General features: G+C 40.1%; 1 protein-coding gene across 1 annotated transcript in view; it reads left to right on the top strand.

Moving 5' to 3' along the window:
* Nucleotides 1-12,400, top strand: part of LOC122787923 (dynein beta chain, flagellar outer arm-like) — a 5,188,001-nt gene that overhangs the window by 2,738,019 nt on the left and 2,437,582 nt on the right. Inside the window, exon 57 of the mRNA XM_044054850.1 lies at nucleotides 8,342-8,502. Within this exon, the coding sequence (XP_043910785.1) occupies nucleotides 8,342-8,502 (161 nt within the window). The remainder of the gene's footprint in view (nucleotides 1-8,341; nucleotides 8,503-12,400) is intronic.

Genomic DNA, 12,400 nt, shown 5'->3' with positions numbered 1-12,400 from the left:
TCCTCTCTTTTTAACAGGTAGGTGGAGAATCTGCATTTTTATCTTGGTTGTTACTGGTGCATGGTTTGAAATAGTAATTGGATGTGTGTCAAAACTTTCAATTACATGCACATATTCATGTGAAATATCATTTCTGTTTAGTCTTGCCCATTTACTATACCTTGGAAAATAATATATAAATTTTCTCTGAGTTCCTAATACTGAATTCATGTCTTCCTTACCAAATATTTTCATAAATTTCTTCAGAATCTACCTTCCTTTGTTATATTTTCCCATCAAGGTCCTCCAGATACATCCTCTCTGCTACAAATTAAGTTCCAGTCCCCAACTATAAGTAATATTCCCTACTGAAAGATGATTGTTTCTCACAAAATTTTCTTGAGCTCTGTAACAGTGGTTTTAGGTGGAATATAAATACGTATACTACCACAAATCTACAATTGCTATTTTTTTATACTTCTTGTATCACTAATGATGATTCCCTTATTATACTTTTTAAGCACCTCTTAGGATATCAACTTTGTGCTGGAGAAGTTGGCCATGTCACCTTTGAACCTGCACATCAAGCTGATTTAAGGATCTTGACTTGCAAAACTATATCATCTTTCCTGTAACATCTGAAAGAAGAGGATCTGAGTTGCAAACTTTCATGGTGGGCAAACCTTACATAGAGACAGGGTCACATTAAAAACAAGCTCATCTTTTATGCCCAAAGTGGTTTCAGAGTTTTCTTTGAATCATGCCATCAGTTGCCAAGTTTTCTACTCAGAACCTAAAAGACAGGGAGAAAGGATTCTTCATAATCTGGATGGTCCTTGACAGCTTAGGTACTATTTTGACAGAACGTATTCCTTTAGGAAAGCTAATTAGCTGTTTGTTTTTTATCAAAGGACAAAAAAGGAACAGTCTATATCTAAACAGACAGTTCTAAGGTGGTTGTCCTTTATTTTGTTTTTTTTTCTCATCAAGGCAAATCCATTCCAGGCAATATCAAGACACATTCTACTAGAACTTTGTCTTCTTCGGTGCTGTACTGGAAACGGTGGTCTCTAGAAGCATTCTAAAGTCAGCTACATGGTGGTCTGTACATACATTTACAAAGCACTATAAACTGGATTCCTTTCCAAGGTCCAGGCAGTATCAAGACACACTCTACTAAAGCCTTGTCTTTTTCAATAGTGTCCTGGAAAGGGTTGGACTCTAGAAGCATTTTACAGGTAGCCACATGGTTCTCAATACATACCTTTACAAAATATTACTAACTAGATTCCTTTTCAAAGTCCAAGACAAGCTTTGCTAGGACCACTGTGCAGGGGATCCTGTATCCATATCCTTCCAGGTTGGATAGGCTTTGGTAATCAAGCCATATAACCTAAAGGCTACTGCAGCAGTGGGAATGGTAAACATAGTGCAGTTGTGGAAGTTACACTTACCCATAACAGTAGATGTTCAAATTTCTTTCTGCTGCAGTAGTTGCACCCTCCCTCCACCTCACTGCTCTTGTACATTGCTCTAGTTGGGATATGAAGTAGGGTTAGGTGTGTTTTGACTTTATATGTTTCTTTGTTATTATTAATTATGAGGTTCAGGATTGTTAAGTACTTCTTTCTATATGGACAAGACAGTCTTGAAGTAATCTTCACTCTGATTGGTGATTTCCCTTCTTGGAGCTAACCAATCAGTAGTCGGAGTGAAGATGTGGAGGTGAGCCAGAGCTTTTTGAACCTGGCCAGTTGTTGTTTCCTAGGTAGGGAAACAACACATATAGCCTAAAGGCTATTGTAGCAGTGAAGAATTCGAAAATCTACTGTTGTGGGTAAGTGCAACTTATACAACTGCACTTTCTTTCCAGAACTTAAAATAAGATAGAAAGAATTTACTCACTATCAATGTCTAGAGGCAGCTAAGACACTATACTAACAGAACTAAAACCTTCAGGACTACTTATCAGCTGTTGATTTCCTGTGATGGTAAAAAAGTAATAATCAGTGTCAAAAAAAGTCAATTTCTAAATGGTTGTCCTATGCTTTTGCTTTTTATTATTCTCACAGTAGCAAGAAACTTCCAGGCAAAGTTATGGCCAAGTCTTCCAGGGCTTTGGCTACTAATGTGTCATTATGGAAAAGAGTGGACTCTATCAATAACTAGAGGCAGCAACTTGATCATCTGTATACACATTTACCAAGCGCTATTGACTGGAATTCTTTTCAAGGTCCAGTTTAGGCTTTCCTAAAACTGTTCTCTAGGACTTAGTGAACTTAGATCGTTTTCCATCCTTCATGGTCTTTTATGCCCTGGTGTTCATTTCTTATACCTTAGGCTATTACAAATCTGATCTAATGAGGACATAGTACAGTTATGTAAGTTAACTTACCATAACAGTAGATGTTCAAATAAATCAATGTTGCAGTAGCTGCACCCTCCTCCACCTCTCCTTTGTTTGCTGTTTGCCCCAGTGTACATATATGTGCTTCATTTTTCCATTTTTTTCCTAGCATAAATCAATAAGCATTAATGTTCTGAGGTTTTGATGCACTAGCTACAATTTCCTCTTGCTTTCCACAAGCTGTGTAGTGGCTAGGATGAGTAGAAGCTGTCCTGATGCTTTGGTAGCTGGCCTGCTGGCCCAGTCTTTAGCAGGATGCATAGGGTATTGCAGCAGTGATCTATTCAAACATCTGCTGCTCTGGGGAGTTAACTTACACAACTGTACTTTATTTGTCATTGTTGCAGCACTCCTCAAAGTAAGATTGCAGAGTTGAGTTAGACATTCACATTAACAACAGATTCAGTGAATCCACTTTGTTTGTTTATTTATTTATTTATTTATTTATTTTAACCTTTGATTACCGGGAAAGTCCATCTTGGTAGACTCCATTTTCAGTGGAGGCCTGGGGCAGAAAACTCCAAATTATTACAAAACGTTTTAAGGAAAATAATTTTACAATCTTCAAAAATAAAACAAAAACATCTGCAGTTAAATAATTTTAACAAACTAGAATTACTATAAAAATTTTGATTAAGAATCAGTGCAAGTTATATGACAATCAGTATATAAAGTAAGAGTAAAACATAGTTATGATATATTTAGAGAGAAAGTCAGAGAAGAGAATTTGATCGAAGTAAGGAAGTAAGTGAAGAAAGGAGAGTAAGGAGGTTTAAGGAATGAAAAGGTACTTCTTCACATTTAGCGATATACTTTATCCTGGTTTTAAACAGAGACAGATTTTAGCTAGGAAGTCTAATACAGTGGTTTTGAAAGATAGGAGGGAGGGTATTGCATACAGTTATTTTTACTATTCATTTTTTTGCAAGCCTAGGCTGCATGGTTCATAGGTTTATAGGTAGGTACTAGGCTACCAGCCCTAGAGCCTATATAAGCCTAGCCAAAAAGGTTCCCTGGCTTTTGCCAGCCAAGAAAATTATTTTTCCTGTGCCCCTGTCAAGCAGTGCTGCAGAAGTGATCCCTGGGGTGAATTTTCTATTTCCCATCCAGTTGTCAAGGTTTTTCTTAAAGCAGGCCAATGAGGAGCTTTGCTTGGCATGAATGGGTAGTTTGTTCTAGAGTATGGGAAGTCTCTGGGACAGGAACCTATCCCTTCAGTATGTTCTGTTTATTGTGGTGACAAGGTTTAAGTCCCAGGAGCATGTGGTTCAGAGAGATTGGGATTTCTTTAAGTGTAGCACGTCCAACAGCTCTAGATTTGACATAGCTTTGAATATTAGGCAGAGATCGCCTCTGAGTAGGTGATATGCAACGGAGTAGAGCTGAGGTTTTTTGAGACGGTCTGTGTATGGCATTTGTTTGAAGCCGGTAATCCTCTTAGAGACGTATTTCTGTGGCCTTTATAATTGTTGTAGGTGTCTTGTGAGATACATGCCAAATGGGGCATTGTACTCTATAATGGGTCTGATGAGGGATGAGTAGAGAGGAACAATGGCCTCTTTTTTTCTAGAGGAGAGCCCTTTTGTGATGAGGTGTGCCACATAGAAGTATTTCCTCACTACTGTGGTGGTGTGGTTATCAAAGGAGAGACTACTGTCCGCCTGTGTCCCGAGGTCTCTTATCACACTTTCAGTGTTTAGTGAGCTACTGCCTATGTGGCAGTTCATGGGTACCAAGTTTTTCCTAAAGGGGATGACAATGCACTTCTTGGCATTAAGCTTGAGACCATGACTTTGACACCAAGCATCTGTCTCTGTGAGGCCCTTTTGTAGAATGTCTGCATTATTAGGTGATTCTGTTATGGTTCCCAGTTTGCAGTCATCTGCAAACTTTGTTAGCCAAAGACCTTCTGTGTTGGCCTGCACTTCAGAGAAGTAGATGCCGAACAGGAGAGGACCCAGGACCGAACCCTGTGGTACTCCATTCGTCACTGGTCTGAAGTCGGACTTGGAGTTGGCTACTTTTATTGTGTGGGTTCTGTCAGTTTGCCAGATGGTCACCCATCTTGTGACATAGGAATTTTTGCCCAGTATAATGAGTTTATCTATAATTCCAGAGTGGGAGATGGTATTGAAAGCCTTGGCGAGGTCAAGATAGGCTGTGTGCACTGCCTTGCCCTCGTCTACGGCTCTAGTGACTGCTTCAAAGAAGTCAATCAGGTTTACTAGACATGATCTACCTTTTACAAACCCAAACCGAGTGGGGTCCAGGGTTTGGAGGTTACCTGTGTCTTTGTTTATAAGCTCTAATATGATATGTTCCATGGCCTTGCAGACCAGGCTCGTCAGGCTAATGGGGCGGTAGTTTCTGGGGTCCTTGGTGGCACCCCCTTTTTGGAGTGGGATAATCGTCACTGTGTGCCATTCAGTAGGCACATAGCCTGAGGTGAGGCTATGATTGAACATGGTACTTAGGTGGGGTGCCAGCTTGTTCTGTAGTTTGTGCAGTACGCAGCCTGGGATGTTGTCTGGTCCCATGGATGTTGTGTTTTTGGCTTTGAAAAGTGCAGTCTTTACTTGTTCATCCATGATTACAGAGGCTTTGCATTCTTCCGGTATTAAGATAAGCCTTTTGAAGCGTGAGAGGAGGATAAAGTTAGCACTGAACCTATCTGCCAGGATGTTGGCAATATCGGTTGGTTCTGTATATTTAGTGCCGTTGTGCTGTAACTCAGAGCAGGTCTGAGTGTTGCCATTGAGATTCATGACATAGCTGTAGAATGCTTTGTGGATGTCTTTGGAATTAGTGGTGATTTTATTTTCATAGCTTGCTTTGGAGGATTTTATGACGGATCTCAGCTTCTTGCTGAGGCTGACCAGGGAGTTCCTCCAATCTTGGGGTTTTACTCTTTTTTGCAACAGCTTCTTCCTTCTGTTGTAGGGTTTATTTATGGCAGGGGAACACCAGATTGGCTTCCTTTTTTAGGAGGATAGTGTCTTGGTTCTGTTGGGGATGGCACGATCCATGCACTTGTGTATGTGCTTATACAGTGCATTTGTGTAAGATTTAGGAGTTATACCTCTATTTTCCATCTGCATGGGTGTTGTGAAGTTTACCACTTCTGTCTTAAGAAGCATGAAGTTGGCTTTGGAGTATGTTTGACAGTGGTTTCCTTAATGGGGTTGGGGTGGGATGGGATATGGATGTCTAGGGTGATTAGTGTGTGGTCGGATCTGACCAGCGAGGAGTTGACCTCTGGGGTGGAACACTGGCTACCCTTATTGGTAATGACCAGGTCGAGGATATTGTTGTCCCTGATGGGGCTGTGGACAAGCTGATCCAAGGTGTTGGAATTTATGAATTCCAGAAAACATTGAGCAAATGAGTTGGTACATGAGTAGTTTTCCCAGCTGATGGTGGGGTAGTTGAAATCGCCCATAATTAAGGTATTGGGTTGTACCTTAATATTTTCCAGTATCTTAAGAAATGAAGAATGGGAATCTTGGGACATGGTAGGGGATCTGTAACAAGCTACAACCTGGATTGCAGTCTTGCCCAGTGTTAGTTGCACTTGGATAATTTTGGATGCATTATGTTGAGCAACTAACCTGGAGGTGTGGATATCCTTAATGAATATGGACATGCCTCTGCCTTTAGTGTTTTGGTCAAGGTTAGGTGGCCGAAAGGTGTGGTATGACTTATAGCCTGGTAATGCAGGGGTGCTTTCTGCTGCCTTGATCCAGGTCTCTGTCACGGTATAGATGTCGATGTTCTCCATTTTAAGGAGTGCCTTAGGTGAATGCATTTTGAGGTTTAGACGTCTAGCATTGAGTAGCATTACCCTCAGAGTTTGCTTGCTTGTACCTGTTACAGTGGTGAACTTAGCATTTGAACCTTTCCTAAAAAGTCACTATAGTGGTGGCAAGAGCCTTAGCCAGTATCCGGAATTCCAAGGGCGACAGGTGCAGGCCATCTCTGGCAAACCGTCGTGGTCTGTCAACCATGTCGTCCCAGGCAGATAGATACTGGATCCCCTTAGAATGACACAAGAACCTTAGACAATTGTTGAAGTCAATCATTTTGTCCTTGTACTGTGGTATCATTCTGGGTGATGGCAGGATGCTACTCAGGGCTAGGGTCATACCTGGCTGGGTTACAAGATCCGAAAGCTCCTCCATGTCTCTTTTCATGTAGTCCAGGGAGGTACGTCTTGGGTCATTCACACCAACATGGGCAATGACAGAGTCATATCTGTACTTGTTGTGGAGTGACGTGAGTGCGTGCATTATGTGGCAGAATTTGGCACCCGACAGGCAGCTGACAGTAACTTTCTCCTTGTTTAGCCTGGTGAGTGGGACATCAGTGTGCCTGACTATAGAGTCACCTATGACTAGTGTGTTGTGTATGTTGTTTTGCCTTATGGGCTGAGGTTGAGTGGCACACTGATTTTGTGGGCTATGTCTCATTTGGGTAGTGTTGGGGGGTGATGGTTGTCTGCATTTCAGCTTGGGTAGTCTCTATTGCTTGGGCAGATTTTTATTGAGAGCCTCCGTGAATTTGGGTGTGTGCTTTGTGTTTCTATGTGTGAGTTAAGGTAGTGTGGGTTTTGAAGGACTATGTGTTGAGTGTGGTGTGGTGGAGGTATTAACCTTCTCCTCTTGACTGTCTAGTCCAGTCTTGGCTGGAGAGAGCTTGGCTTCCATTTTGGCTATTTAAGTGCATCTCTCACAGGTTGTAGTGTTGGGTGGTAGGAGGATAGGGTATCAGTGTACATGAGGCAATTGCTATATTGCCCCAAGAAGCCCAGATTCATAACGTTGACAGGAGAAAAATCAGGAGGTGACCCATGGACATGCCTGCATAGGTGCTTATTAATTTAAGTACTAAGAACTGTTTTCCTCTTGACAAGTGAGGAAAGTCGAGTGCTGTAGTAATTTGTAGTTTATTTAGTGCTTACAATGAGTTCTGAGCAAGTGCTGAACACAAGAAAAGTTTTGAGTGCTGAAACTAAAAAACTGGCTAGTTCTAGCTAAAACTAGCTAGTTTTATCACCAATCCCAAGAAGAGAAGCAGGACTTGGCCTGTTTGGTGATCCACAGTCTTGTCCCAGATGATGCAAGGGTCTGCAGGCTTGTAGCCTTTTTCTGGTAGATGCTTCGAATAGCAACCAGACCAATCAGATATGTTAAGCACAGACACACACCCTCCAACCAGAAAGAATCAGGGATCAATGCACTCTCCTCCTACTTTCACCAGGATCAGAATATAAGCATAGATTCTAAGCTGTCACCTATAAAGCAGTTATTAAGCTTTCTGGTGATTAGCAGTCTCCAGGAAATAATGTAACTGCACTCCTTCTCACCAGGAGAAAACAGAAGCACTAATCCCAAGATGACTACTGGCCCATGTTTGTAAATTTTTTGAGGCATGTGTAACCCTTGAAGGTAAAAGTATTGTGTTGCAGAGAAGTAGTAAATAGTGTTATTTTGAAATATAAAGTATAATACTGGCACATCGAGAGAAAGACAAAGAGTCTGCAAAGAAGCCATCCCGCCTTGTAATTTGCCTTTCCTTTCCATAATGAATTTCCTCTACACGTAAAAGGAAAAATAAAAACTATGTGCACTCCCAGTTGGCAAATGTCACCAAGTATATCAAATTCTGTCTGCTTTTGAGTATTGTCACAGTTTATAAATGTACTATAGACAGATTGTAATATGTTAAAATAAATTCAGATTGTGTTGGATCGTGATAATGTTAGTGGTTGGCATTTGCTTACTTATTTGATTGATTGTTGATTTTGGTAGCTGTAGAGGCTGATATGCAATATTTTTGTGTAGTATAAAAAGACAGTTGAAAACATGACCTTTTTAAGGGATTTGCAGTATTTTAGTCTTTCATGAATAATCATGCTTTAACATAACCATTGTAAATCAATTTTCGTACTTCTTTCAGCAACTCTTATACTTCCTAAGCCTTCTTTCGGATGCCAGTTGCCCAGTATTGCTAGTCGGAGAAGCAGGCTGTGGTAAATCTTCAGTCATGCGTGAACATATTAGTACCCTCTGCTCAGGGGATGTAGCAGAAAATCTCCAGCTGAAGGTTACAGTAAACAGGTACTATACTTTACAGAACTAGAAATTTGATAAATATCCATGACTATTGTGGGTAGAACTCAGTGAGATCTGTTTTGAGTTAATTTCATCTGGATCCAGAAAGTAAATAGATCTTTTAACTGTAGATTTATTTTTTCTTATGATATGTGGGATTACTTTCTCTGTAATTGTTTTCTTCTTAACGTTAAAAATGTTTAATACTTGCAAAAGCTTTCACTTATTGATTAGTTGCATTCAAAGTGGTTTATTTTTTCTTTTTTACATTATAGACATATGTGAATACTGATTGTAGTTTACTAATAAAACATAGATATATGTGAATACTGATTGTAGTTTACTAATAAAACTCCTCCTGTCATAATCCTAAGCAATTCTGGTCCACAATAAACTCCATACTCCACCCAGGTAAGCTAGGCACCCCCCACCTACTATGTCCTCCTCCTCCAGCAGTATAGCTGACTCTTTCAACAAATACTTCACCAAAACCATCCTAGCACTAGCCAAACAACACTCCTCATCTTCTACTCCTCACACAATCCCAACCCCTCCTTCACCTTCTCCCCACCTCCTACATAAAAAAACTTCTAACAAAACTTAAACCCACTAAACTTGCAGTCGACAACCTATCTTCAGAATACCTAAAAATAGCAGCAGACACCCTAGCCAGTCCAATTTCCATATTGATTAACTGCTCCATATCAGAAAGTTATGTGCCTACTCTATGGAAAATTTCACACATCATTCCCCTCCACAAAGGTGGCTCCTCCACTGACCTTTCCATTGCCATCCTCTCCCCACTCTCCAAGATTCTTGAGAAATGTATTAACTCTCAGGTAATAAACTATCTCCTAGCTAACCTCCTCTCCAAAACCCAACATGGCTTCAGGCCATATCACAGCACCACCACCACCTTACTCTCCTTCACCGACACAATCCTACAATACTACAATATAAAAACAATAGCCTATTCTCTGATATATTTCTGGTCCTATCAAAAGCTTTTGCTATGGTATCTCACAATATAATTCTCTCGGTACTCACTAATCTCTCCTTTTCCCACACTGCCACCAACTGGTTCTACAGCTGTCTCGCAGGCCAACAGCAGTCTGTTGTTTGGCAAGAAGAGCTATCCCCTCATCTCCCAGTTTCTCTCGGGGTCCCCCAAGGCTCCATCCTTGGCCCCCTATTATTCTCCCTTTTCATCAACAACCTTCATACTTCCACCAAACATGCCACACTCATACAATATGCAGATGACTCCACCCTCATCTGCTCTGCCCCCACTCTACCAGAACTCCAAAAAGTCACACAGGAGTCATTCACATTTATTGAAAGCTGGCTCTCCAATGCTTAACTTCTACTCAATCCTAACAAAACCAAGCTTCTTATCTTTCAACCCTCTAAATCTAAACAGCCTACCACCCTCTTCCACCTTTGTGCCAAGAACACCACCATAATCTCCCCATCAGATCACACCAAACTTCTAGGTGTGGAGATTGACAACAGTCTCAAATTCAACTTCCACATATCTCTTACCATAAAAATGTTCATAAAAAACTCGGGGCACTATATAGAAACAAACAATACCTACCCAAGACAGCTAGAACTGCTACTGCCAACTCACAGCTAATCTTCACTCTACTCTCCGCGTCTCCCATATTCACCAACCCTAGACAGACTGACCTAAACAGACTAGAAGCCTGCTACAATAGAATTGCTAAATTTGCAACAGGCACATCCTACCTTAGCCACCACTGTAACTCACGTAGGGAACTTGATTGACTTGAACTGCCTCATTTCCTTCACCTGAATCAACTCTTACTTGCACACAAACTAATAAACCAGCCCTATAAGATCCCATCACTCCAAAACCTTCTCCAACCCTAGTCCTCTTCCAAACCCCTAAGATCCAACAACAAAAATCTACTTCTCACCACCAAACCCCAAAACTCAGCAGGAAAAACTTCTCCTGTACCACTTCTAAACTATGAAATAACCTCCCTACCTCGATAACAAACTTACCATCCTGCAGTCTATTCAAAACCACTCTCAAATCCCACCTAAAAATGCACTGGCTCTGCCCTTGCTCCAACCCCGACTAACCAAACTTCCAACTTCTTAGTACAGTGTTAGATATCATCTTTTGTCAACTCAACTTAAAATCAGTCTAGTACTCATTACCCATTGTATGTCCTGTTATCCCACTATTGTTTTATGCATTCTGCATGTCAAGGTGTTTACTGTATATCATCTACTATTGTAGCATTTTCCATTATATGATTTTTTTTTTATTTGTACTTGTGGAGCTTTTCTCCCTGGGCCTCCACTGAAAAAGGACCCATGTCCAGTCGGAATTTTCCGGTAAACAAATGCAAATAAATAAATAAAATAATATTGTAATATATCACTTTCTATTTAAAAATACCTTAAGAATTGTCTTTGGGTTTATACCCTGCATTAATAACCTGTGTTTTTTTTTTCAATGACTTAAAGCAATCTTTAACAGAAAGAGGGAGTTTCCATTCAGTAGGTGAGATTGTTTTTAAAACTGTATAATTAAGGCAGGATATAACAAATACTATCGGAATGGAAAATAATCTGCTACTTTCTACAGCAAGTGCAGTATATTTTGTCATTGAAAAACAAGTTCCTTAAACAATTTCCAGAGAAGGTTAATCACAACATGTGATCAAGAATAAAAAAGGAATGTTTCAGAAAAAAAAATAAACTGCAGATGAACTAGCTGTTTTATTATAAACATCTTCTTATGTATGTTGATAAATGGGAATTTTTTCCAATGAGCTGACTTGGGCACCACTATCAGCCTTGAAGTAAAAAAAAATGTAGTATAGCGTATACAGTTTTATTTAGTATACAAGGATAGGATTCTCTGAGAGGTGTGATAAGGAGGGGGGCTTAAATTTGAAGCTTTGTATCTCAAACTATCTGCATGATATACTATTGGTAAAAACTTGCTTGTTTCCTTGACAAAAAGAAAATATGTTTCTTTTATGACACTAACATTGCAAAAAATACTTATTTTCAGAAGGGGACATGAGTTTCTTTTTGGCTTTTTGGCTAATGTTAACTATAGTATTATTAGAACCATATGCAGTGGATATAAAAAAGTTTACACATCCCTGTTAAAATACCAAGGGGAAAAGATATAAAAAATAAAAAACATGCGATAGGCTGGTTGCATATGTCACACCCTTAAATTAATACTTTGTTGTGTGTGCACACCCTTAAACTAATACTTTGTTGAAGCACCTTTTGATTTAATTACAGCATTCAGTCTTCTTGGGTAAGAGTCTATTAGCATGGCAGATCTTGACTTGGCAATATTCGCCTACTCCTCCTTGCAAAAGTACTCCAAATCTGTCAGATTGCGAGGGCATCTCTTGTGCACAGCCTTCTTCAGCTCACCTCACAGATTTTATATTGGACTTGGGTCTGGGCTCTGGCTGGGCCATTCCAAAACTTTAATTTTCTTCTGGTGAAGCCATTCTTTTGTTGATTTGGATGTATGCTTGGGGTCATTGTCATGTTGAAAGGTGAACTTCCTATTCATCTTTCTAGCAGATGCCTGAAGACTTTGGGCCAAAAGTAACTGGTACTTGGAACAGTTCATAATTCCCTCCACCTTGACTAAAGCCCCAGTTCCAACTGAAGAAAAGCAACCCCAAAGCATTATACTGCCATCACTATGCTTCACCGTAGGGATGGTGTTCTTTTGGTGATGCAAAGTGTTGTTTTTGTGCCAAACGTACCTTTTGGAATTGTGGCCAGAAAGTTCAACCTTGGTCTCATCAGACCATAACACATTTTCCCACATGCTTTTGGGAGACTTGATGTATTGTTTTGCAAATTTTAGCTGGGCATGGATGTTTTTCTGTGT

Source organism: Protopterus annectens, chromosome 13.part0 (assembly GCF_019279795.1).
Source record: "Protopterus annectens isolate FY-2018-M chromosome 13.part0, PAN1.0, whole genome shotgun sequence".
Classification (NCBI taxonomy): Eukaryota; Metazoa; Chordata; order Ceratodontiformes; family Protopteridae; genus Protopterus; species Protopterus annectens.
This window is presented reverse-complemented; position numbering and strand designations above follow the sequence as displayed.